Source organism: Rhipicephalus microplus, chromosome X (genome assembly GCF_043290135.1).
Source record: "Rhipicephalus microplus isolate Deutch F79 chromosome X, USDA_Rmic, whole genome shotgun sequence".
NCBI lineage: Eukaryota > Metazoa > Arthropoda > Arachnida > Ixodida > Ixodidae > Rhipicephalus > Rhipicephalus microplus.
This window is the reverse complement of record NC_134710.1, coordinates 441439652-441466930: the sequence shown is the minus strand read 5'-3', so window position 1 is coordinate 441466930 and position 27279 is coordinate 441439652. Positions and strand designations below refer to the sequence as shown.

Sequence of the window (27279 nt, the reverse complement as noted above, 5' to 3'; positions counted from 1 at the left end):
AGTTACAGAGGTCGGGATTGAGAGCCATACAAGGGAACCAGGAAGGAAGGTGGGCTCAGAAGTGGCGGAGCCATCACGAATACTCTTCTGCCGCTCTTGCTCATGCGTCGTCAAAGTCTTGGCAAGCTCGCGACACTCTTCAGCAAGCCTGGCGGTCTCGGAAATAGGTGTACACTCAGATGGATCCGGCGTGTACGGGAGTATCGTGTCGATGGTGTGTGACGGGTGCCTTCCGTACAGCAAAAAGAAAGGTGAAAAACCAGTCGTGCTCTGAGGAGCGGTGTTGTAGGCGTAAGTGACGAAGGGCAGTATGGTATCCCAATTCGTGTGGTTGGCGGCGACGTACATCGACAGCATGTCGCCGAGTGTGCGGTTAAAGCGTTCGGTCAGACCATTCGTCTGCGGGTGGTAAGCAGTAGTTTTGCGATGGACAGAATGGCACTCAGTGAGAATGGCATCGACGACTTCTGACAAGAAGACACGGCCTCGATCGCTGAGAAGCTTCTGGGGTGGACCGTGGCGCAATATAAATCGATGTAGTAGGAAGGACGCAACATCACGCGCAGTAGCCGCAGGGAGAGCGGCGGTTTCGGCGTATCGCGTTAAATGATCTACGGCGACGATGGCCCAGCGGTTGCCAGTGGACGTCAGAGGAAGTGGTCCGTACAAATCGATACCTATGCGCCCAAACGGACGGTCAGGGTAAGGTAGCGGTTGAAGACCGGCTGGTGACATGTGTGCGGACGGTTTGCGGCGTTGGCAAGCGAGACAGGAGCGAAAGAACTGCTGGACGTAGCGGTACATCCCGTGCCAGAAGTAGCGTTGTCTAATGCGATGGTAGGTTTTGAATACCCCAGAGTGCGCGCACTGTGGATCAGAATGGAAGGATTCACATATCTCCGACCGCAGACTGCGGGGTATCACGAGTAGCCACTGCCGGCCATCGGCGTCGTAATTGCGTCGGTGTAGGAGGCCGTCACGAATGGCGAAATGGTGAGCTCGACGACGCAAGGCACGCGTGGATGGCGTTGCGGACGGATCAGAGAGCAAGTCGATCAGTTGGGCGATCCAATTATCCTTTCGCTGTTCGGTAGCGATGATGTCAACATCAATGGCAGAAACAACAACCGAGGATACTGAGCAGAGCACGTTAGCTTCAGGCAGAGGGGAGCGCGAGAGGGCGTCGGCGTCAGCATACTGGCGTCCGTTGCGGTAGAGGACGCGGATGTCGTAGTCTTGTAAGCGAAGAGCCCAACGGGCGAGGCGGCCTGAGGGATCCTTCAATGATGACAGCCAGCATAGTGCATGATGGTCAGTGACGACATCGAATGGGCGACCATACAAATAAGGTTGAAACTTTGTAAGAGCCCAGACGATTGCCAGGCACTCTTTTTCCGTGACGGTGTAGTTTGTCTCGGCTCTTGTGAGCGTACGGCTTGCATATGCCACAACATAATCAGGGAACCCGGGTTTGCGCTGCGCCAGGACAGCGCCGAGGCCTACACCACTGGCGTCCGTGTGCACTTCTGTTGGGGCCGTAGGGTCATAGTGGCGGAGAATGGGAGGAGACGTCAACAAGTGGCGGAGCTTCAAGAACGCGTTGTCGCACTCTGACGACCACAAATTGAGGGGCCCGTTACTTCCGAGGAGCTTCGTCAGCGGTGATATAATCGTGGCGAAGTTTCGTATAAAGCGCCGGAAGTATGAGCACAGGCCCACGAAACTACGCAGTTCTTTGACGGACGCAGGTTTTGGGAATTCGGCCACGGCCCGAAGCTTGGCTGGGTCAGGAAGAATGCCATCCTTGGACACGACGTACCCTAGGATGGTGAGTTGGCGTGCTGTAAAGCGGCACTTCTTCAGATTTAGTTGCAAGCCGGCATTGCTCACACGTGCGAAAACTTCTTTTAGACGTTGGAGATGGGTGGAGAAATCTGGAGCGAAGACAACAACGTCATCGAGGTAACACAAGCACGTGTGCCATTTCAAGTTGCGCAGTACGGTGTCCATCATGCGCTCAAATGTCGCAGGTGCATTACACAGACCAAACGGCATGACGTTGAATTCGTACAAGCCGTCGGGTGTGATGAAGGCAGTCTTCGGTCGAGCGTCATCAGCCAGGGGTACTTGCCAGTACCCCGAGCGCAGATCGAGAGAAGAAAAAAATTGGGCTCCGTGAAGGCTGTCAATTGCGTCGTCGATGCGCGGCAGTGGGTAGACATCCTTGCGAGTGATCTTATTGAGCCGTCTGTAGTCCACACAGAACCGCACAGAACCATCTTTCTTCGCAACAAGAACAACAGGAGACGCCCATGGACTGTCCGAGGGCCGAATGACGTCGCGTCGGAGCATATCGTCAACCTGCTCGTTAATTTGCCGGCGTTCAGCAGGCGACACGCGGTATGGACGTTGCCGTAATGGTGGATGGGCACCAGTGTCAATACGATGCGTAACAGTGGACGCGCGACCGAGAGAACTTCGCCCGACATCGAAAGAAGAACGGTATTCTTGCAACAGGTCTAGAAGCTGGGAACGCTGCACTGACGTAAGGTTGTCATCAATGAATGGGCCAAATACATCAGGAGATGATGGGTCAGAAGTAGAAACAGCACTGATGGTACGTGAATCGGGACAACGCGAGTCTTCGGGTACGTCCAGGACTTGTGCGTCGTCGACTGCTTCCACTCTGCCGAGACATTCCCCTTGAACCAAGGTAACAGTGTACGGGGATGGGTTGGTCACAAAAATAGCGGCGTTGCCTTGGGTGATTTGCACGGTCGCGAAAGATACTAGCAACCCTTTCCTCCTGGAAGCACGGTAGGATGGCGAAACAAGTGCAATTGTGTCGGAGAGACCGGTGCAGTAGACCGATACGCCCATCGTCGAGCTTGGAGGCACTATAGTATCGTCTTTCACAAGAATCTTGTTCAGTGTCGAGGGACCGTCTTCTGGCGTCAAATGCGAGAAGGGCGAGAGTTCAATTTTGGCGGCGGCACAATGAATGACGGCGTCGTTGCGGGAGAGAAAATCCCATCCCAAGATGACGTCATGAGAGCATGCAGGAATGATGATGAATTGGGCGACATACAGAACGTCCTGAACGACAACGCGAGCTGTGCAGCCTGCTGTAGGATTAATACGATGTGAGCTAGCGGTACGAAGGGACAGTCCAGAAATCGGCGTCGTCACTTTTCGAAGCAAGCGGCAAAGGTTTTCGCTCATAACTGATACCGCAGCTCCAGTGTCAATAAGAGCAGATGCATGAACACCGTCCACAAGCACGTCAATGACATTAGATGGGCGGCTCTGAGGGCTTTCACAATGCGATAGCGTCGCAGTCCTTGCCTCTGGGACTGCGACGACTAGTTTTCCCGCTCATGAGCAGAAGAACTTGGCCGCATGGGGGACAGAGACCGACGTCGTGGAGACGGCGACCTTCGAGCAGACGGACCTGGGCGAGACGACAGTGGCACAGACGGCAGTTTCTCGTTATACGAACGGCTAAGGTGGCCAGCAACAGGAGAAGTGGGAGCCGGCTGTAGTCGAGAGCAATAACGGGCTACGTGACCGGCGTAACCACAAGCAAAGCAGATGGGCCGGTTGTCGGGTGTGCGCCATCGGTTTGCCGGGGTGGGTCTCGCCCGGAACGGTGTCTGGAAAGGCTGCATGGTGGGCTGAAAATGAGGCTGAGGGGTTGCGCCAACATATGCAGCCGGCATACCCGCTGCAAAGGACGGAGGTCGTGCGGCAGCTTCGGCGTAAGTCACTGGTGCAGGCGCTTGAACGACTGGAGGCGGCCTTGCGACCACTTGGGCGTAACTTGGGGGTGCAGGGGCCGGAAGTTGTTGTGGGTGGTACGCAGGCATGACCTCCGCTGTTGCCTGCTCAATCGCTCGGCGGATGGGTGGAAGAATGGTAGGGGCCGATTGTTGAGCAGCCGGTGGGTGGGCAAAGGGCAGGAGAGAGAACTGCCGCGCGATTTCCTCACGTATGAAGGACTTGAGATCTGCCAGCAGTGCCACCTGATCACAGCTCGCTTCCAAGCCTGCAAGCCCTGCATCTCGTGATGTGGAGCGACGGGTCATCGAACGCTGCCGGCGGAGCTCCTCGTAGCTCTGGCACAGCGTGATGACCTCAGCTACTGTGCCTCGGTTTTTGGCAAGCAGCATCGTGAAGGCATCATCGTCAATGCCCTTCATGACGTTCCGGATCTTGTCTGATTCGGACATGCTGTCGTTCGACTTCTTGCACAAGTCCAGGACATCTTCAATGTAACTGGTGAATGACTCACCGGCCTGCTGAGCGCGTTCGCGTAAGCGCTGCTCGGCTTGCAGCTTGCGAACGGCAGGGCGGCCAAAAACGTTGGTGATAGCAGTCTTGAAACCGGACCATGTTGCAAACTCGGACGCGTGGTTGGTGTACCACAAACTTGCAATGCCCGCAAGGTAGAACACCAAGTTTGTCAACTTGCCGTCCTCGTCCCATTTGTTGGGGACGCTCACGCGCTCGTAAATGGCGAGCCAGTCCTCCACGTCAGTGCCATCGGCGCCCGTGAAGATGGGTGGATCGCGGATCCTGGGGACACCGGGACATGGGGGTGGCATGGGAGGAGGCGTTTGCTGAGAGGCGTCGTGGGACATGGTAGATTGCAGCGTACGCGAGCGTAGTTCCAAGGGCATCGAAGGGGATCGTAGCACTCTCCACCAATTTGTTATGGCGTTTATTAGCCGGCACACAGCGAGTCTACACAATGGCGACAGTAACGGCCAAAACACGGGGTCTCCGCGCGAGCGGCGTTCTCTTTGGGCAGACCCACTAGAAAGCACATAAGAGTTCGACCCACTTCAGTGTTCGGCGGCTTCTGTACAATATATATATATATATATATATATATATATATATATATATATATATATATATATTGCCGCTTGTTGTTATGCACCTACCGAAGTCTTGCCCCGCTTCCTGCTCTTATGAATTCTGCCACACCAACTGACAAGCCAAACGCGCCAAGCCAAACGCGCCAAGCCAAATGCGCCAAGCCAAACGCACCAAGCTAAACGCGCCATGCAACGCTGGCTGCACGTGTCTCCACATCACGCGCTGGACAAGTAACGCTGGTGGTTTTTCGAGGAGCAGCTCGAGGCGAGACGCAGGAGAAGTTGACGAGGTTTTGACCAGTGAGCTCGCAACCTTTGTGGACTTAGTTGACGGGCACAAGTTCGCCATTAATAAATAGCTGTTTTAGCTTCCGGCACTGTATTTGTTCGTTACAAACTGGTGGAGGTGCGGGGTATGATTCCAAGCCCATCTCAGCATAGGGAACATAGCCCAGAACCCCGAAGGTTGGAGCCAGCGCTGTTGACTCCCGTACACCAACGAACGAGTCGTCGCCTACGAGGTGAGCAGCCTGAGTTTGGTGCCCTCTTCGATTCTTCTAGATTAGTGGAGGACGTAAGTTCCGGAGCCCCTGCAATGGCCACCCAAGCGAGTTCATTTCCATCGCATTTCGTCATGGACCCACCCCACATACCAGAGGTATTTCATGGTGATATTTTCGAGGATTCCGAGGACTGGCTCGACGGTTTCGAACGCGTTGCGAGACTGAACGGTTGGAACGAAGACAGGAAACTTCGCTACGTCTACGTGGCACTGCAAGATTCTGCACGTACGTGGTTCGAAAACCACGAAGCGTCCTTATTATCGTGGGACGACTTTCGAAGCGAGTTTCTTGCTACGTACCCAAACCCGGACCGCAAAGAAAAGGCAGAGGCCGCTCTTCAGACGCGAAACCAACAGAACAACGAAAGCGTCGCCATGTACATTGAAGACATGTCTCGACGGTTCCGCCGGGCCGACCCGAACATGGCTGAGGAAAAGAAGTTGCGGCACCTGATGCGTGGAGTGAAGGAGGAGCTTTTTGCAGGCCTGGTGCGTAATCCACCGCGCTCTCTTGCTGAGTTCAGATCAGAGGCAACCATGATAGAAAAGACCCTGCAGCAGCGCGCGCGCCAATACAACCGGGACGTAAGCGTCTCATCTGTTAGCGCGGCGTCGACAACCCTCACGAGTAACATTGATCTCTTGCGTGAAATGGTGAGGGCTGTCGTAAGGGAAGAACTCCAGAAAATACAAATGACTCAAGCTCATCCAGCGATGTCCTAACTTGCCGACGTTGTGCGCGAAAAAGTGCGGCAAGCGGTTCTACAACCACAACCTCAGGTTCTACAGCGCGCACAACCGGACCCTCCGCCTCAGTTGTCGTACGCGCAAGCTGTACGACAGGACCTCGGACGCATGAATCGGACGGCTGCGACTGCTGTGATGCCTCCTACGTTTTCTCCGAGTACGGCGCTACCAATGCCGGAAGCAAGACCACGTAAGAGCGATGTATGGCGCACTGTACACCGGCGGCCCCTTTGCTACCACTGCGGAGAAGCAGGTCACCTTTACCGGGCGTGCCAGTATCGTCGAGCGGGACTGCGTGGTTTTCCAGTCAATGCACCATGCCCACGGAACAGTGAACGGTCCTACGAAATCGAAGAATACTTGTCTTCACGCTATTCCCCTCAAGACACGCAACAACGGGAGTCGCGTTCGACAGCACCGATGCGCTATCGGTCGCCGAGTCCTCGTCCGTCATCAAATCTCTGAAGATCACGTTCACCTAGCCCGCGGCGGGAAAACTAGAGCCAGCGACCTCTGGAGGTGAGGCCGCTGATATACGGACAACTGAAGACCCTCCATTGTTAGCCCGACAGGACGGTGGCAGTTACGCAACGACGGTCAAGTGCAGTAGTAGCGACGTTACCTCCGAGATATTAGTCACGATCGACGACGTCGAGGCCGTTGCGCTAATAGACACTGGTGCAGACTATTCCGTTGTCAGTAATGCTCTCGCAAAGAAGCTTAAGAAGGTGATGACTGAGTGGACCGGACCTCAGATACGTACCGCTGGAGGGCACTTAGTTAGCCCCGTGGGGTTATGCACCGCAAGGATAGGAATAAGAGGATGTGTGTATGTCGGCAGCTTTATTGTGCTTCCTGAGTGCTCCCGGGAACTGATCATAGGCATGGACTTTTTGCAAACAAACAATGCAGTCATTGACTTGCAAGAGTCCCAGGTTTCGTTTTCTACGGAGAATGCCATCGCCTTCTGTCATGCGGAGAAACCAATCGTTCTATCTCTCCGCATTGTGGACGAAGATGTAACCGTGCCGCCACGTTCCAGTGTGACCGTTCTTGTGAGGAGTGAAGTTCTTCGTGACTGTGACGGATTAGCTGACGGAAACATCGGACTGCTCCTAGAAAAAGGACTATGCGTGGCAAGAGGCCTGGTGAGCCTTCGTGATGGATGTGCGTATGTCCTATTAACTAACTTTCGAAATGAGCTGCAGCATGTTGCGAAGGGAACATCCGTAGCATCGCTGCATGAGTACGTTCAAGTCTCAGATGTTTGCACTCTTGATAAAGCTTCAGAGACAGTAGATAACGAGAGCTCTCTGTCAATGTCTACTGACTAGTCAGTAGACATTGACAGAGAGCTCTCGTCATCTCAGAAGCAACAGATTGCTGACCTCCTCCCAGAGTTCGCCGAGTGCTTCTCCACCTCGTCGAAAGTCGGACGTACTCCCGTCGCAAAGCACCGTATCGTGGTCGAAGAACACGTGAGACCTGTGCATCAGCGCCCATACCGAGTAGCGCCAAAAGAAAAGAAAGCCATCAAGAACCAAGTGCAGGAAATGCTCAACGATGATGTAATCCAGCCATCCAACAGTCCGTGGGCATCACCGGTAGTGCTAGTCAAAAAGAAGGACAACACTCTGCGGTTTTGCGTTGACTACAGAAAGCTGAACCAAGTCACAAAGCGCGATGTTTACCCCCTTCCACGGATCGATGATGCCTTGGATAAGTTACGCAATGCTCATTTCTTTTCATCATTGGACTTAAAAACTGGATATTGGCAGATCGAAGTGGACGAACGAGATCGCGAGAAGACGGCGTTTGTGACCCCAGACGGACTATACGAGTTCAAAGTGCTCCCTTTCGGTTTGTGCTCTGCTCCCGCTACCTTCCAGAGGATGATGGACACTGTGCTCTCCGGACTCAAGTGGCAATCGTGTCTCGTCTACCTCGACGATGTAGTGTTTTTTTGTTCTACCTTCGAGCAGCACATCCACCGACTGAGAATGGTACTGGATGCCATTTGCGTGGCAGCACTGACCATCAAACCGCAAAAGTGTCACTTTGGATTTCGTCAGCTTCGGTTCCTCGGGCACATAGTTAGTGCGGAAGGCGTCCGCCCAGACCCGGAAAAGATTGCAGCAGTTGAAAAATTTCCGAAACCGCAAGACAAAAAGGCCGTCAGACAATTCCTGGGACTATGTGCCTACTACAGACGCTTTGTTGAAAACTTTGCTAAGGTCGCTGAGCCTTTGACACGGCTAACGAAAGAAAGTGTACCATTCTCTTGGCGGGAGGAACAAGAAGCGGCTTTCTCAGAGTTGCGACGCCGTTTGCAGTCTCCTCCAATACTTGCACATTTTGACGAAGAGGCCGATACAGACATACATACCGACGCGAGTAACGTTGGCCTCGGTGCCATCCTTGTTCAGTGGCAGAATGGAGAAGAAAAGGTCATTGCTTACGCGAGCCGCACTCTATCGAATGCTGAGTCTAATTACTCAGTGACAGAGAAAGAGTGTCTCGCAGTTATATGGGCCATCAGCAAGTTTCGCCCATACCTCTACGGCAGACCGTTTCGAGCAATCAGTGATCATCATTCATTGTGTTGGCTGGCAAACATCAAGGACCCTTCAGGAAGACTTGCTAGATGGAGCCTGCGTCTGCAGGAACACGACATCACTGTGGTCTACAAGTCCGGTCTCAAGCACAATGACGCGGATTGCCTGTCTCGCGCACCTGTTGAGTCTCCATCATCTGACCAAGAACAAGACATCCCATTTCTTCGAGTTCTGAATGTGTCGGACATGGCTCGTCTTCAGCGAGAGGACCCGGAACTACGCCCGCTTATCCAATACTTGGAGGGTCACAAAATTGAGGTACCACGAGTTTTCGTCCGTGGTTTGACATCCTATGTCCTCCGGAACGACGTCCTATACAAGCGCAACTTCGTAAACACCGGTGAGACGTTTCTGCTTGTTGTACCATCATCGCTGCGAGCAGAAATCTTAGAAGCGTGTCATGACGACCCATCGGCTGGCCATATGGGTAGTAGTCGCACTTTGGCCAGAATTCGCCGCAAGTAGTATTGGCCGAAATTAAGGGATTCGGTGCACCATTATGTTAAGTCATGCCGCGATTGCCAGAGACGTAAAATACCACCATCGAAACCAGCGGGTCTGTTGCAACCAATAGAGCCACCAAAAGGGCCATTTCAGCAAGTGGGAATGGATTTGCTTGGTCCATTTCCTCTCTCTTCATCGGGAAAGCGCTGGATTGTGGTAGCAACAGACTACAGGACTCGATATGCTGAGACATCACCTCTCGCAAAAGAAACGGCGAACGAAGTAGCCCAGTTTTTCGTCACTCAGATTGTACTTCGACATGGTGCACCACAGGTTGTCATTACAGACAAAGGAACAGCATTTACTGCCCGTTTGATGCAGTCTGTTATGAAGCTCACCCAAACCGATCATAGAAGGACTACAGCATACCATCCGCAAACAAACGGATTAACCGAAAGGCTCAATAGAACTCTCGCCGACATGATCTCGATGTATGTGGACGTTGAGCACCAGACATGGGACAGTATTTTGCCTTATGCAACATTTGCGTATAATACCGCAGTACAAGAAACGACACACCTCACGCCATTTCAACTTGTTTATGGTCGGACGGTCACAACGACCTTAGGCGCGATGTTACCTGTCAACGATTCGAATGAGAGTGACCCACACATCAGTGACTACATAGAAAGGGCAGAAGAGGCACGGCAATTGGCAAGACATCGTATCATTTTGCAACAAGGCTCCGATGCAAGTCGCTATAATCTGAAGCGGAAAGACGTACAGTACAACCCCGGAGACAAAGTGTGGGTGTGGACGCCTATACGCGCACCTGGCCTATCGGAAAAACTGATGCGACGCTATTTCGGCCCTTACAAAGTACTTCGCCAGTTAGGCACGCTAAACTACGAAGCAATCACCCAGAAGTCGTACATGTAGTACGAATGAAACCGTACTACGAAAGGCACTGAACGAGACAACTGATATATGTGCTCAAACATCAGATAAATACTCCTTTACAAAACTGTTCGACGTCAGCGTACGCATCGGGACGATGCGTTTCGGGAGGGGGACTAATGCCGCATGTTGTTATGCACCTACCGAAGTCTTGCCCCGCTTCCTGCTCTTATGAATTCTGCCACACCAACTGACAAGCCAAACGCGCCAAGCCAAACGCGCCAAGCTAAACGCGCCAAGCTAAACGCGCCATGCAACGCTGGCTGCACGTGTCTCCACATCACGCGCTGGACAAGGAACGCTGGTGGTTTTTCGAGGAGCAGCTCGAGGCGAGACGCAGGAGAAGTTGACGAGGTTTTGACCAGTGAGCTCGCAACCTTTGTGGACTTAGTTGACGGGCACAAGTTCGCCATTAATAAATAGCTGTTTTAGCTTCCGGCACTGTATTTGTTCGTTAATATATATATATATATATATATATATATATATTTATATATATATATATATAAATATGATAGTTTTGGGATGTTAAACCCCACATATCAATCATAAGCAGCTGTAAATCACTCCCTTTACTTTCTACAAATGGTGTGATATTCCTCAATTATTCCACAATTTACCTTCAGTCTATAGACGTTGGATGATTTCACCCTTTTGAGCTGCGTAGCTACCATCGCTGCCGCGGAATCCCAATGAGTGCCTGTGTGCTCGCAATAGATCACAGTGAATGTAAAGTCCGTCTTCGGAATAAAGGGAGGCGCAAAATTATGACAAGCGCTGAAAAAGAACGTATTTTTTTGCCCCTTTGTCATCCCCTTGCCGAAAGAGAGAGAAAGATTTTGTCCAGTACTCTGCACGTATCATGGACAGAATCTTAAGTTTTTTTTTTCTGCTGCAGTCGATTTGAAAGGCAATGTGCTATAATAATTAGGTCACAACAGGAGTACCTTTGAAAGTGTTGGACATCTCGTTTATCTTCTGGCAGCATAAAATATGCAATGTAATCGAAACTGACGCACAATGATGCTAAGAAACGTAAAGGGGATGTTATTAGGCGTTCCTACAATGTAAATCTGACGAAAAGAACATAGCCAAAAAGATCACTTGCAGCCGGAAGAGACTGAACCTGCGACGAAAAAACTGTCCGATTGTACTAACTGAGCTACGGTGGCAGTCATCCTTCTGTCCACTTGTATATATGTGCATTGAAACTTGAGAGTGTCTGACAGTGCCACCAGTACATATTAGGGCGATTGTGGAACACTTTTTTGTCTGTTGGTGGGACGTAGTACTTAACTTCATTACGAGCAGGTAGCTGACCAACAATTCCTCGCATACCACTTGAAGGCATAAGGCATTCCCGAACGAGACACTTGCTATGAATGAAGAAAAGAAGTGCAAGAATAAATGCTCGTTTTTTTTCTTGGGCATAATAATGATCAAAACAAACAATGATGCCAAATAAAGTATTGGAGATGTTATCAGAAGTGATTGTAATGTATACTCGAAGAAAAGAACGCTATTGGAAAGATGACTGGCCGCTGCAGGGGCCAAACCAGCGACCTTCGAATGACGTGTACGATGCCCAACCACTAAGTTACCGCGGCGGTCATCTCTACGTTCACATTATAGGCTATAAATATATCAACTGCGACAGTTTTTAATTCACGCTCGTCATGTCTATGGTGGTGCGTTCGTTGTGTGCGTACTCTTTTACGTTTGACCAGAGCGCTTGGCGTGTCTAGCTTTCCGAGTTGTTAGCTCGCACTCGTCCTGTGTATGTTTTTTTTTGTGTGTGTCCTTTCTGCTTGAGCAACATTCTGCAAGTTTCCAGTGGCTTGGCGTTCTTCGCGTGACATTGCATTTTGTTTCTATATCAGTCATTTCTTCAACGTTGTGGCGAAACAATGGAAAATGAACCCTGAACTGCCTCTGTGAAGACACGTTTCGCTTTGGTGGTATACAAAGTCCCACAACAGAGGGATCACTCACTTCCTCTGCTATATCCCGCATTCACAGCATTTTGTAATGAGTACACTCTAAATCAAATCCTGGCTAGACTACACGCCCGCAGGCAGGAAATCGAGTGAAGTTATCGCCGCTTCTACGCGGCTCCGTAGCCGTGTTGCAGAAAAACTGGCCTGATTTGAAGTGGCCTTCAGAATAGCCAGGATTTTAGGTCAAATTTTTCCTCGCAAGATACGGCCTGCAGTTAGGCGAGACTTTCCGTAGGCGGCCCGTCCTTGATGCGGTGGCGGAAAAAAAAGTACTCTTTTACGCTTTTCAGAGAGCTTTCTCGCCGAGAATGCGGCAGATATTGCGACTACAGGTAATTAGAGAACCATTAGTATCACAATTAATACATTTGCGAGATTAATCTGCAAAGCACAGCCCTGGAATCAAACTCGGGACCGCATGCACGTGAAGCAGATGTCTTACCCATTGCACCACAACGCCACCGCATGGCGGCGAGTCTTCTTGCGGGGTATATATCAACCTAGTGGGTTTTGCAAACCGTCTTCAGAACCTTGAACTGTTTTTGTGCCATGTGAATGCATTTGATCAGCGAATAGTTTGTAGGGCTTCCTGAATTCGAGACAACCACGGTGAGCAATTATGGCTCCGACTTCGGTTTATGGTGCGCCGTTCCGCAAGAACGATTAACGTGTGTTTGTGCGTCGTTTTAGTGCTTCCCCTTGAACTGTGGGTGTTACGCTCACGAAAATTTGTGGAAGAGGCTGTGTTCGGCTGTCAAAACCTGCGTATGTTTCTCGCACGTGCATGTGCTGTGAGAAATTTGGCTGATTTCTGTCGGGAGCTACATGAGTGTCAGTGACAGCAGCTTATTCTCAGCTGTCTGAAGACAATTCAGTTTCGCAAGTAAACGTCGCATGGTTATTTTAGCGTGCCTACATTCTAACATTTGCATTTCATACGCGCGATCTGCCGCGACCTGCACGCTGGGGCAGTAGCACCTTTTTATCATTTCAAAGATTACTTATTTCTGCAATTGGAATTTATGCGCATTATTTCGCTATAAAGAGTGCATTTTACTCATTTCTAGTATTTAACTGATCTTATTTATGGGGAGTGGCTACTCTTATTTTTATTCAGCATCGCATCGTTTGTCAAGAGAATGCCGAAACGTGCGCCAAGGTCAAGTATTACGTACACAAATTAGCGACAAACAGGTCGGTTTCCCTCGAAATATCGAAATAAATAATGCCTCTGCACATCACTTTTGCGAACGTCGGCATGTAGTTGTGGCCAAGAAACGGTGCAGAACGAACCTCAAAATATTTATTCTTACTGCTAGCCGTTGCTCTTTAGAAAATGGGCATTTTTATAGCTAGTACATTATCTCTACAGCAGTACACTGGTTGTCTTGGTCATGGTTCACTGTTACAAAGTCATGCTGGAATATGAGAACTGTAATTAATATTGAAAAGAGTGAGCAAATGTCGGTGACATACGCTCTCCTGCTTACTTCGATTGATCGTTTGATATGTGGGGCCTAACGTCCAAAAACCACCATATGACTATTAGAGATGCCGTAGTAGAGGGCTCCGGAAATTTCGACCACCTGGGGTTTTTTAACGTGCACCCAAATCCGAGCACACGGGCCTACAACATTTGCGCCTTCATCGGAAATGCAGCCACCACCGCCGCGATTTGAACCCACGACCGGGTCAGCAGCCGAGTACCTTAGCCACTAGACCACCGCAGCGGGGCTCTCCTGCTGACATCTGCACCTGACTTTTGACTTCTGTACTAGATGTTCATCATCAAATATTGCAACCACTAATTAAAGATCGACCAAAAAATTTTCAAATTTGATCTTTTTCTGTCTCGCGGCCTTCAGTTTGTTTCTTTTTTCCCATGCTTTCCTAAAATCCTCAGTTCAACTTGTTTGGTAGAACATGAGCATGAACACACATAGGCCAGTGTTTCAGAAAACTGTCACGCATGCACTAGTACTCTTTTATTTAGTGCATGATACAGTGTCATACCTCGACAACTGATGAACGGAAAGTTGTTTGTACTCTTTTATTAAAGTCAAAAGAGTAACAATGGCACTGCACATCCCAGTGTATGCCCAAATGCAGAGAGATGTATGATATCTCGAATAATGTGTGCCATATCGCACTGGAAAATGTTTCCGTCTCAGACCATCTTTTAGAAAAACGACCGTCACAAGACAGCGGTATGAAATGGCGACGCAAAAATGTCACGGCATGCAGGCGACGATGAACCAATGAACGTCACGCCGGCACCGGGTGCCCAGCCGGCGTGGTGGGGTTGTGGGGTTGGGGGGGGGGGGGGGTTCTTTCACTTTTTTTTAGCGCTCACGCTTGTGGCTGAATGTTCTGCGTAAGTTGATGCCGTCTCCTGACGCCAGGCTGGCGTGACGGAGATGGCGGCTCTCCCCTTTTTCTTGTTTTTTTTTTCCTTCTTGCGCCTACTCTTATCTTCTGTATACGTGACTTCCATGCCGTGCATATGTCACGGATATTCTTTATTGCTGGGCTCCCTATAGACAGGATTTTATTCAGTACGCAGGATCGCGCCGCCTATGTGCCGTTCGTTTTCCGGCACCTGACTTAGAGTGTACCATGGCAATCGAAGCAACAGACTGTGAAGAAACACCGTTTGTGTGAGTGAGAGCTGCTCTACTACGACAAGGAGGCATCACACGCCAACAGCAAGCAAAAGCCTAAAACGTAACTGCTTCTAGGGCTACTCCTCGATGTTTGCATGGCCAGAGTTTTTGACCGGAAATTGCGCCCGCTTTGACACAAACTATCTGAATCTCCGTCAGACTGCGTCGTCACTGAGTTGCTTCCTATCGTCACTCTGTAATAAACTGCACTGACCATAGACGGCGGCATCGCGCCGCCTCACCTTGCTAGATCCAGTGTGTCAAATGTCAATTGGAAAAATATAAGGCGCGTTCGTAAATATTCATGCTTGTGAGTCAACAAAATTTTGGCGCCGGGCACCTTTTCCTAAGAGAGCTCGTTAGTTCAGTTCCCAGTGACGGAACGTTTAACATGAAGGTTTTTTTATGCCTGGACACAACACGACTCCGCTGATTTAATTCGGTCATGAATATGATGTTGTAAAATATATATTAATATATTACAAAAGAAAAAATTTCCGTCGCGAGCTGTCAACCTATCGATCCGCACCGCGCAGTGCACATCACTGAGCCACAGAACGCACTGTGTTTATTTAGTTAGCGGTGAGCTATTTTGCTGTTTTTCCCCAAATAGCTGAAATATTGAAATGGAAAGGCGCTTCAGAGGTGAATTAAACCATACGTATACTATTGGCACTAGTCTATTGATGCTAAGGTTATTTTTATTTCCAGCCTAACTTCTTATTCAGTCATTTTCTAATCCCCTAACTTTGTAAATATTTGCTGAAAAGACGAAGTATGCTTACCGAGTTGTATGGCAACTTAAAAAACCGCTAAGTGAATTATTTTGTTTACGACAAGTCTCACGCTGTTATGCTTTTCCATGTTGTCAGACCGCGCACGATATTTGAAAAAAAGTCCCATGACGGACCGCGATCGCCTTGCTGTATTGCTGCTCTCAAGTGCGCAACCGGTAAAAGAGCTCACCAATGCAAAATAAACGCTCGACAACTTTTGGGAAGACAATTTTCACTTGCGCGTTACATCGATTCCTTGAAAAAGTGATCAGTCACGTGTTTTTTTCTTTTATAATTCTTCTTTTTATCCGATGATTAGCATTTAACCAACGTCATATTTGTCAAATAAATACGTGATCGGGGATTTCCGTGAGCAATGTTCCACTCACGTAAATTTAAGACAAAACCCGACGCGAATGAGTTATGCGAGCTACCTGGCCTTTACCTCGATCGCTTACTGTTCGTACGAACTTTGTTCCACAAGCCGTCATCGTACTCACTATTATCTACCACAACGTCAAACTTTGCCTTACATTTCCGCGAGATGCACTGTATGATTACGCTTCTTAGTTAACACAAGCGTGTTTATTTAAATTACGATAGACGTGCCAATTATCATGTTGAGTATTTGAGGTGCTACTGATTATTTTAGCCAGATTTTTTAAAAGTTAGGACAAATGGTTCAAATGTATGTTATTGTTTCTGTGTAGAGTAAGTCAGTATTTTTTCTTCTGTTCCTAATTAGACATATTACCATATGAAGCTGTTGAAGGAACGAAGCTCAAAGAAAAATTTCTGATTAGAAAGTTGTACGTCCATTTGGAAAATGTTCAATTGCACAGTTTTAAACAAGCACTTCGCTCGTTCTGCTTTCTAAAAATTCTCCTATATTAAATTGAAATAATTGACATGGCCGTTTGCGCCCTAGTGCCTGCCGCAATTCTAGTGCTCCCTGACGTACCACGTACAAACAATATGGTTCCCTTGAGGCTAAAAAATGTTAAACAGACACAGCAGTTAATCTTTTTGTTCCCACCAGGAAAACGTGCGTCACTGCACAGCCACCACCATCGCCACTGTCCTGTTGAGGTAACACACCCCGACAACTGGAATGATGATTTGCATGCAGGAGGTTAAAGAGCACCGCCATCACAGTGCGCATATGTGCGCAAGGAGGCATGTCACGTGGCGTTTTTTGCCCTTCACAGGCATTTGTAGTCAGCAAAGTAAACATCAATGTTTATTAAATAGAAATTGAGGAATATTTCTTCATCATCATATATTGAACCCTTAAAGGCCCCTTGCGGGGTATTACATAAGGGGGAGGCAAAAACACAATTCAACAGATGCATAATTGTCAATGGTACAAAGCATAATTGAAAGTGAACTACATGATAAAAAACAATGTTAACAGAAGGAAAAAAAAATATATATATATATATATATATATATATATATATATATATATATATATATATATATATATATATATATACATGGAAGAAAACGGCAACAATTGTAAATTAACTAACATATCAAGTGATTTGTGATTAGCTGTTTAAATTTTAAGGGGTTTTGTTCGTGCACTATGGATTCAGGCAGGTTATTCCAGTCATCAATGGCAGTAGGTAAAAATGATTTATTGAAAGCGTTAGTTGAACCATGTAAGCGCTGTAAACATAGCGAGTTAAAGAGGCGACGCGATGAATGGGCAGGAGGTTGAAGAACGGTATTGCATTGCGACGGGAAATTATGGTATAGTTTGTGCAGAAGGCAGAGCCGAGTGACCTTGCGGCGAATTTCTAGAGGAGGGAAGTTGAGGGATAGTTTGATACTGGTAATACTTAAGCGAGAACTGTATTGTGAGGTGATGACTCTGGCAGCGCAATTTTGAATTGCTTCTAATGCGTCGATTAGGTAATTTTGGTGAGGGTTCCAAATAGCAGAAGCATATTCAAGTTTAGTACACGTGGAGGTTTTGTAAGCTAATTTTCGGATTTGGGGTGGGCAGGACGTAAGTGATCTTTTAATGTAGCCAAGTGATTTTGCTGAAGCGGAGACTAGTTGTTCTATGTGGTCGGACCATGTTAGTTTACTTGTTATTATGACGCCAAGATAACGATAGGAGTCGACCTGGGTTAAGGGTTGGAAGTTCACAGAATACTGGAAGGAAAAGTTAGTGCGCTTGCGCGAAACTTGCATGAATTTACATTTTTGTGTATTAAGCTGCATTAGCCACCGCTAACACCAATTATATATGTTGGACAAGTAATTCTGGAATGTAATTTGGTCAGTGCAACATGAGCTGCAACGGTAAAGCACACAATCGTCTGCAAAAAGGCGGATGGTGGATGAAATTTTGTCTGGAATATCATTAATAAAGATTATAAACAAAAGAGGCCCAAGAACGGAACCTTGTGGTACACCGGAAACTACATCAGCACAGGTTGATTCATTATTCGCGACAACAGTATACTGAACACGACCGGTTAGAAAATTTTTAATCCAAGATAGGGCTAAGGGGTCTATACTGAAACAAGAAAGTTTACTTATTAGACGGCGGTGAGGAACACGGTCGAAAGCTTTGGAAAAGCCGAGGTATATTACGTCTGTTTGAAAAGAAGAGTCTAGGTTAAAATGAAGGTCAGTAGAAAATTTGTACAGCTGTGCCTTGCACGACAGTCAACGCCGGAACCCTTGCTGGTTAGAAAAAAAGAAGGAATTTTCATCCAGATGAGTTACAATGTGGGAGTAGATTACATGTTCTAGCAGCTTGCAGGCAATGCATGTTAACGAGATAGGATGATAGTTTGAGGGGTCTGAAGGGCTTCCTGATTTGGGCACGGGGGTGACTTTACTTATCTTCCAGTCTTTAGGAACAAACCCAGCGTCAAGGGATTGGTTAAAAATAAATTGTAGGATAAGACTGGATATTATTTTTGTGCTTTTCAGAATTTTAGCGGGTATATTGTCTGGGCCAGGAGAACTCGGGAATTTAAGGTTGTCGATTATATTTGCTATTCATTCGCTTGTAACAACAATGCGTGGCATCTGCGGGAAGTCTCTGGGCGGCAAGGACGGAACATCGGTGGAGGGTTCATACGTGAATATAAATGAAAAATAGAAATTCATGATTTCGGCGGAGTCAGTGGAGGAAACGGCCGAACCATCGGGATAAGTAAATGGCAAGTTTTGAGCAGCGCTGTTTTTAGGAGACAAATACTTTCAAAATTTTTTTGGGTTGTCGCGCAGGATGCCGAGGACTTCGTGACCGAAGAATTGCCTTTTTGGATTTTTTAACAGTGAAGTGTACTCGCACAAACATGTGCGATATTTTTCCCATTTAATAGGGGATTTCGATAACCTGGCTTCTCTGAAGAGGCGTTTTTTTTCTTTTTTGACAGCCTCCTCGAGGAATTAGAGTACCATGGTCTTTCGGCCTCCCCGCGAATACAGATTATAGGTACATGTCTCTCAATCAGGGACAGCAATTTGTTTTAAATAACACCCAGTTTTGTTCGACTGTTCACGAAGCAGCACAATGAAAAAACGCTTTATAGAAATCTGCCAGTTCATCATATTTTTGGAAAAATTGGCTGTGTTAAAATTGCGGATGTACTCATTGAGAGGTTGTCGGGTAGGAATAGGAATGGAAAGGCCAATAAATAAAATTTTATGGTCACTGATACCATCTACGCATTGAACTGAGTTTACAAGATCGGGAGTTGAGACCAAAAATAAATCGAGTATGTTGGTACCACGAGTGGGCATAGTAACCATTTGGGCAAAATTAAACATAAGGCATAAATCTAGAAAGTTTCTTGAAAGGGGTGAGTGAGCAGCTAGGTGAACCCAATCAAGGTCTAGCAAATTGAAGTCGCCACACAACAAGAAGTTCGAACGGGGAAAGCGAGAAGTTAGGTCTAAGACAACAGAGTAGAGTTCTTGTGTAAAATTATCGTCAGAGTCGGCGCCTCGATAACATGCGATTAGTACTGTTTTACTGGTTGGAAAAGTTAGATTTACGCACAGGATTTCATGACGGCATTCTGCATCAATTCTGAAGGAAGGCAAACTAGGCTTTACAAGCGCCACAACCCCGCCTCCCCGGCGCCCCAGTCTATCTTGCCTGTGAATACAGTATGAAGATTTTGCGGAAAGTAGTTCGTTATCCTGAATGTCCGGGTTAAGCCAAGATTCAGTAAATATCGCGAGATCAGTACTATCTTCCAGTAGAGCTTCAACGGTTTCTCTTTTGGGCAGGTAGCTCCGGACGTTAGTAAGCATACAGCTGCGTTATGTAAAGCTGAAGTGGCTGTGAAGGGCTTGCTTGGAACGTTAGCATGAGAGAGAGCGGACTTGTGGGCACGTGGAAATTGCTATGTGGTTAGTTCAACAACGAAATCGGTCACTGCATGGTAGGTGTGTTGCCCCGCCGTGGTGGTCTAGGGGCTAAGGTACTCGGCTGCTGAACCGCAGGTCGTGGGTTCGAATCCCGGCTGCGGCGGCTGCATTCCCGATGGAGGCGAAAATGTTGTAGGCCCATGTGCTCAGATTGGGGTGCCCGTTAAAGGACCCCAGGTGGTCAAAATTTCCGGAGCCCTCCACTACGACATCTCTCATAATTATATGGTGGTTTTGGGACGTTAAACTCCACATATCAATCAATCAATCGTAGGTGTATTGTTTTTTATCAATTGTCAGTTTGTCAAAGCGGATTTTAAAGGTTGCGTTACTTTGCTGCCCAAAAGAGTATAACTTTTGCCTTGCGAGGCGCACGCGTCTTGCCGTATAAAGAAGGTTGTTTCCTTCAGTTTCCGAGAAGACCGGAGTATTCTAGATTTATCTTTGAAGTGTGCAAACTTAACGAATAATTGGGCGCATTTTGTCGGCACGGTAGCGACCGAGCCAGTGCGCATGCTCTAAAGCTGCATCGGTGATGATTATTTCGAGGTTCGTAGCACAAAAACAAATTATTTTTGTTTAGATTTGGTCCAAGTTTCTGTATTTTCGTCTTTAATTCCGAAGAACAATAGATTCGATCGGCGTAGGCGGTTTTCAGCGTCATCACATTTGTCAGCGAGTGTCTTTACCTCAGAAGAAAGAGAAGCAATTTCAGAGAGAGGGGGGGGGAGGTTCGGGAGGGGGGCTTTTGCACTGGCTTATGTCGAATTTTTTTCAACCTCATGTAGACGCGACGAGAGGTTGCCGACAAGATTTTCGATGTTAGCATGAGCCAACCGGATAAATGCAAGTTCGTCCCGAATGGTAGATGCGTAAGTTCTAAGCAAAATACCTTTTCTGCAAGGCTTTCTAAAGTTTCCGGGGTTCCAGGGTTCATCTCAACATCACCCGACAGAATTAGAAGTGGACCAATAAGGTGGCACGTTGCACAGTATTCAAAAAGGGATTCATGCACAGTTTTGCGGCAGAAGTCAAGCACTTCAGTGGGGCACGACACCGCTAACAAAAAAGGATCGTTAGAACGAATACAGAAGGCGCGGGGTACGTAACCAACCTGCATGAAGAACGACAATTTGAAGGCCATGCTCGCAGCGGTAGCGTGCCCCAACTGGCTACGGATGGAGGAGGGCTTTTGTAGTCGGGCAGATAAATCCGCCGCGTTGATTGTGGCTTGTGGTTGCCAGACCAGGTAGCGGGGTGAGTCCAGAATCGGCGGGAAGGGCCAGAGGTTCTTGCGGGTGTCTGCGTTGATGGATTCGAAGACGGGCCTTGTCGGCTGTGGGACGAGGCGAAACGGGCATGCTTCGGTGTTGACGAGGTTTAAGGGCAAGGTGGCCGACCATGACAGGAGGATCTGCATGAATAACGACAATTTGAAGGCCATGCTCACAGGAGTAGCGTGCCCCGAAACTTGCCAGTTTACTGGCAAGTTTAGTAAACCAATGAACATTGTCAATTTTTATGAAAGGAAACACGGGAACGTGTGGCCTGCGTGCTCCAGCGGCTGCTGACAGTGAATTCAAGTGGAAGCGAGAGCAACCACAGTCTCTTTTTGCGTCATCTTGCAGTGGGCAAAACAACCATTCGTTGTGGATATAGAACGGCAAGATCGCAACTCCTCCCCCTTCAAGACAATTACCGGCTCTTGCGCAATCGCTTTAAAGGGGGAGGGGTCGCAATCTTGCCGCTGGTTTCGTATCTACAACGAATGGTTGTTTTGCTCACTGCGAAATGACGCGAAAGGAGACTATGGTTGCCCTCGCTCCCACTTGAACGCGCTGCCAGCAGCCGCTGGAGCGCGCAGGCCAAGCGTTCCCGTGTTCCCTCTCTAAAAAATTGGCGCTGTACAACTTTTGTCAAAATTTTCAATCAGCTTCGTTGCTTCAAAAGTTAGTTCATTAAACATGTCTCAAGAGGCGTTCAAGAAATCCGAAAGTGTGACTCACTGGTTGATGTTATTGCCGCGTCGGGATACTTTAAAACTATGTTAGCGTTAACAGGGCAGCCTTGTAAAAAATGAAAGATGCTTTCGCCCTGCTGTGGGCGTGATCGGACTGCTGCTGCTGCTGCTGGTTATGATGAAAATGCTATTCTTGAAGCACTTGGAATGCGGTGTCTTGAAACTGTCCGTGCTTTTAGAACTACCTAGTTCTTGGCGAATCCCCCTACGTGGGTGTGCCAAGGTTTCCAGGCTGTCTCTTCTTTTTGTGCGTATCACTTCCAGAATGCTCTTGCACACATCTATAGCTGACAAATTTCACCAGGGAACACGTGCTGTCCACACGGTGGTACTTCGACGGCCATCGGCGCCGCGAGTGGCATTTCCCTGGTGGCCGCTGCCCCTCTGTGCGTGCTTTACGCAGTCGAGCGCAGTGCGCAAGGGTTTGCGCAGCATCAGCTAACTGGCCACTGAAGGTACGTGATTCATTTCACTACTTTTCAACTCAGTAGAACAGTGGCTAAGGTGCTCAGCTGCTGACCTGAAGGCCGCGGGGTCGGCCGCTTAAGTCACTTTTCAATGGAAGCGAAATGGTAGAGGCTCGTGTAGATATTGAGATGTCAGTGTGCGTCATAAAAGACAAAATGGTCGAAATTAGCCGAAGGCTTCCACTTCAGTGCCTCTGATGATCATCTCGCAGTTTTCGTACGTAGAACGCAAATATTAGGGAGCTCTAGAATGACGTTTGCAGGCGCTGCGGGCGTTGCGGGCATCATAGGAGTTTTTGAATAACATTTGCCCCTCCTAGGGAGCGATCTATAGACTTTAGCTGCCCCGCAAACTCAAAGGCACGAAAACTACACATATCCTCGACACCAGCGTTCACTGGCCCCATGCAGGCCGCACACGCCACCCGCTAATTCAGATTTTCTGCCGTGAACATGAATGGTGGCTCGCGCACGACGCATGCGCAGTGGCAGCGACCGCACCGCAAGGGCTCGCGGTGCGTTATTTTAACACTCCCTGAAATCATTCACTCAGTGTGGCCATTTCAGCACGCGTAGCACTTGACCGGCTCTGGGGCCGAATTCACAAATCTTTCTCTTTGGCTACGCATTTTCTTAGCCAAAAATTCTCTTATCTGGAGGGATTATTATAGCGCGGGTATGAATTTAACTTATTCGGCACTTAAGAGGGCAAGGAGGACACACGATAGCCGATGAAACGACAAAGAAAGAAAGAAGTGTGTGCCGATAATATCAAGGTAGCACGCAAAGCGTCTAGCATCGAAAGTATACGATGATAGCCAATGATTTGCTGCATCTAAGTTTCAGTTCCGCGAGCGTCTGCTACAGCGCTTACGGGATGCCGCGTACGTTGTATTAGACGTTTTGGTGGGCTGTGCAAAGCCAAGCACTCGCCTTTAATCAACGACTGTAGCTAAAAAAAATAATTGCTCGATGGCCTTAAGCCACCGAGCAATCCATGCACTATCTCTCCAAGCACAAGTAAACAACACTCCAGGTGCACCACATAAATGAAACCACACATAAATCGATGCATACAATGTTTGAAAATGTGCCTCGAATGTCTTCCCCTATTTAACGCGACCAGTTACCTTACATTTCATTGAAGCTGCGCTGCTACTTAACTAATTCGGTGAAATCTAGCACGGTATAATGGTGAACGTAAGGGTGTTTTGTACCTATAGTCAAAGGTAGCCTTTGTTACGATATTCTTATTACAAGACACATGAGCGACTTTGGTGCCGGCAGACGAATTATGCGGAAATAGATAACAGCAGTAATCAAATGAAATTGTGAGTGCAATTTCGCTGGTTCCATGCACCGCAGCATTTTTATAAAGCCGGAATGCGAGAATGTGCATACGCTTACGCTTAGGTATATGTCTACGTAAAATGAGAGAGACTCGTCGGGAGGTGTCTCAGTGCTAATGCTTTTCACAAAACACGGTGCAAATATTTCGTCCGGCGTTGTTTGAATGCGCAAACAAAGCAAGGGACGTGTATACGAGTCTTGAGGTCGAGAGACGTTATCACATGTGAGAAAAGAATGAAGAGGAAGAAAGAGAGACTCTCATTTCGGCTTCGCGAAAGCTTGAAATTGATAGATAACAAAGACAATTTTCTGGCCCAGTAGACGTCAAAGAAAGTCTCCGCAAAGCAGCGTCAGATGCTCGGAGAGCATAAAAAAGTGGAGTACGCGTTATATGGGAGGGACAGCCACTCAGAAAGCGAGATGAAGTGTCACTGTTCTTCCTGTCCTTAGATGTGAGAATCAATGCTCATTAGGAGAGTTGAGTTAATGAGCCAAAACTTCCCTAAATAACTATAATAGAAGCAAACTGAGCATTCATCTAGTGAAAGTGACACTAGTGACAGTGAACTCATAATAGTTTATTAGCGTTGTCACAGGCCGATATATATATTTATTTTCTTATTTATATTTGGCAAACTATGAGAAGGTAGCCTACGTTAGAGCCGGCTAGCCCAACATCATGACAGTAATGTACAAGAATAAATAGCGCACGGTTATACAGTCACACGTGGCGGTTTCTATCTTCTAGTAACCTTGGGCAACTATTTCTAACTATTCTAACTATTTTTTCTATTTTTGACAAAGTTTCACCGGACGTTTTTGCATTTGGCTTCATTCGAAGGAATGACGATATATCAGCAATAGGGCGAATGCAAGCACTGCTGCACTGGACGGGTGGTTACAGCGCTTAACTACAATCTAGGAGGTACTTGGTTCGATTCGCAGAATCACTGAGCACTTTTTTTTTCAAGAGGTTGCTCGGCCTGACATTATGCGTTGTGGCGGGTACTAATTTTTTGAGAAGTAGGCTTTCGCACTTGCTTCTTTCACTCCCCTTTTGACCCAAAAGCGCTGTACTGTGCTCCTTCGAAAATTAAACAATTCAGGGTTCCCAATTTTCTCCTTCACCCTCTCTTATCGCAAAAGTGTCCAGTGCTGAAATACCAATATTAAACCTGGTATATTACTTTTCACTTGTTTGGATATTCGACCAGCAATCAGTCTTCACGGTGTTTTGAAGAAAATCTACAGATGCAGTGAGCTAACTGCTTGCAGCCAAGTTGACTGCCTTTGTAGGGACACGCTTTCGTGCTAATTTGGTGGGCATCATCACATGCAGCAAGACAAAAGAGCATGGACAGTTAGAGCTGATGCAAACAGAGTGATTAGTTTGTGTCTTCTCTCCCGCTATTTGTCATGCTGCACACTTCAGTGTAATGTCGCTGTCAATGGTTAAAATGAACTATAGCAGTTAATCGAGTTCTGCTGAGAGGGTCCCCTATTGTCCAGAATGGAACACAACAATGGCAATTGGATTTGTGTGATAAAGAGATACCCTGCTTTTGGTTACTAGAATAAATTTCTAAACTGAAGTTTATTTTTTATTAACAACAGTTCCAGTGCAGATGAAAGGTGCATGGACAAAATTCGTGTATTCAGCTTGACTAGGTTTGTGACCTTAATTGTAATTACGAACCGGTATCACAGTATGCATAAATATCATACACCTATACAATTACGTGTGATAGCTTGCTTATTCTGATTAAAATTGAAAGGTTGAAATCGACATATTCAACCAACGCAATGTGTATGAGATATACCATGTAGAGTAGCTATGCTCTAAACTAATCTTCGCAGGTTCGTTCCGTTTTACCCAATTTCTTGCCCATGACTGTAGGTTGGTAAATGAAACAACTTCTTCGAACACACATATTCTGTGTAAGGTTACATTTATTTTTATGCAGTACAAAACAAATTGAAATGTATAATGGCTCAAAAGAGAAAGAACTAGAAACAAATTCAGTCAAACGCTTACCAAACTTACTCACCAATGATAAACGGATTCTCATTTAAAAGATACATACATACATACATACATACATACATACATACATACATACATACATACATACATACATACATACATACATACATACATACATACATACATACATACATACATACATACATACATACATACATACATACATACATACATACATACATACATACATACATACATACATACATACATACATACATACATACATACATACATACATACATACATACATACATACATACATACATACATACATACATACATACATACATACATACATACATACATACATACATACATACATACATACATACATACATACATACATACATACATACATACATATACACACACACACATATACATATGTACACCCATACATACATACATACACTCAGGTGTAAATATTAAAATGAATAACTCTAAAACAACAATTCTAATACACTCATTTTGAATATACTACAGAAAGTAACTTACGAGATAAATCCACCGGTACTGTTATGTCTGAACACAGTGTTTCTCGAACCATCTCGCAAAAGCTTGATGCATAGTTTCTGCTGCTGCCCTGTGACAAGCAGTTTTTTCTAAAAAACACAAGAATAAAGCCCTTGACAATGTCATGCTAAGGAAACGGCTGTGCATCAATATTTTGTACATGTCTGCAATATCACTCTGTTTATTTACATAGCTTGGCTCATTCACAACCCACTAACAAAGCATGTTAGGACACTTGGGCTGAAAGTTGGCACAGCGCGAGTAAATTTTAGACAATACATGAATAATACAATTATATGCTACTAAGCTCCTTGGTGCAAACAGTGTTTATATTGACAGCTATAGGTGCCATTTCGTTTCCCCAAAACACTTCTCAAAAGTAGAATCAACTTTTTTTAGCTAAAAGTTTCTATTCTGGCGCGTCGTGGTGGCTCAACGGTGGAAGTGACTCTTTCGGCCAAGAAATTAAGGACCAATTATTTTTCCAGTTAGTGAATTCACCCCATGCTAACATTGAGGCAGCTGGTAAGAATGCTTTTGGAGAGAGGAAACCACCACATTCCCACCAGTTGTGGCCTTGGGTAGCTACTTCACTTGGACAAAAATGATGAAAAACACTCCTCAAGTAGACTTCAAAGTTTGCACATCAAAAATACAGCTGTCTATTAGTCTGCTTGAAAAATATTGAGTTTACTTGTGGGCAAAGATTGTACACTATGTGAGATGATGCTCCAGTGCACTGCATGTATGTCTTGCTGCTGGCCTCAACTGCGATGTTTCTAAGCACATATGTGTAAAATAACAACTAATACTATGCCACTGCAAAGTAATTATGTGTCA

The 27279-nt window shown here is 47.0% G+C and overlaps 1 protein-coding gene across 2 annotated transcripts in view; it reads left to right on the top strand.

Moving 5' to 3' along the window:
- LOC119161812 (uncharacterized) overlaps window positions 1-27279 on the top strand; it is a 100212-nt gene that overhangs the window by 59169 nt on the left and 13764 nt on the right. For both annotated transcript variants that reach the window (XM_075880535.1, XM_075880536.1), the window contains one exon: window positions 22370-22520. In XM_075880535.1, coding sequence (XP_075736650.1) covers window positions 22370-22520 — 151 coding nt within the window. The remainder of the gene's footprint in view (window positions 1-22369; window positions 22521-27279) is intronic.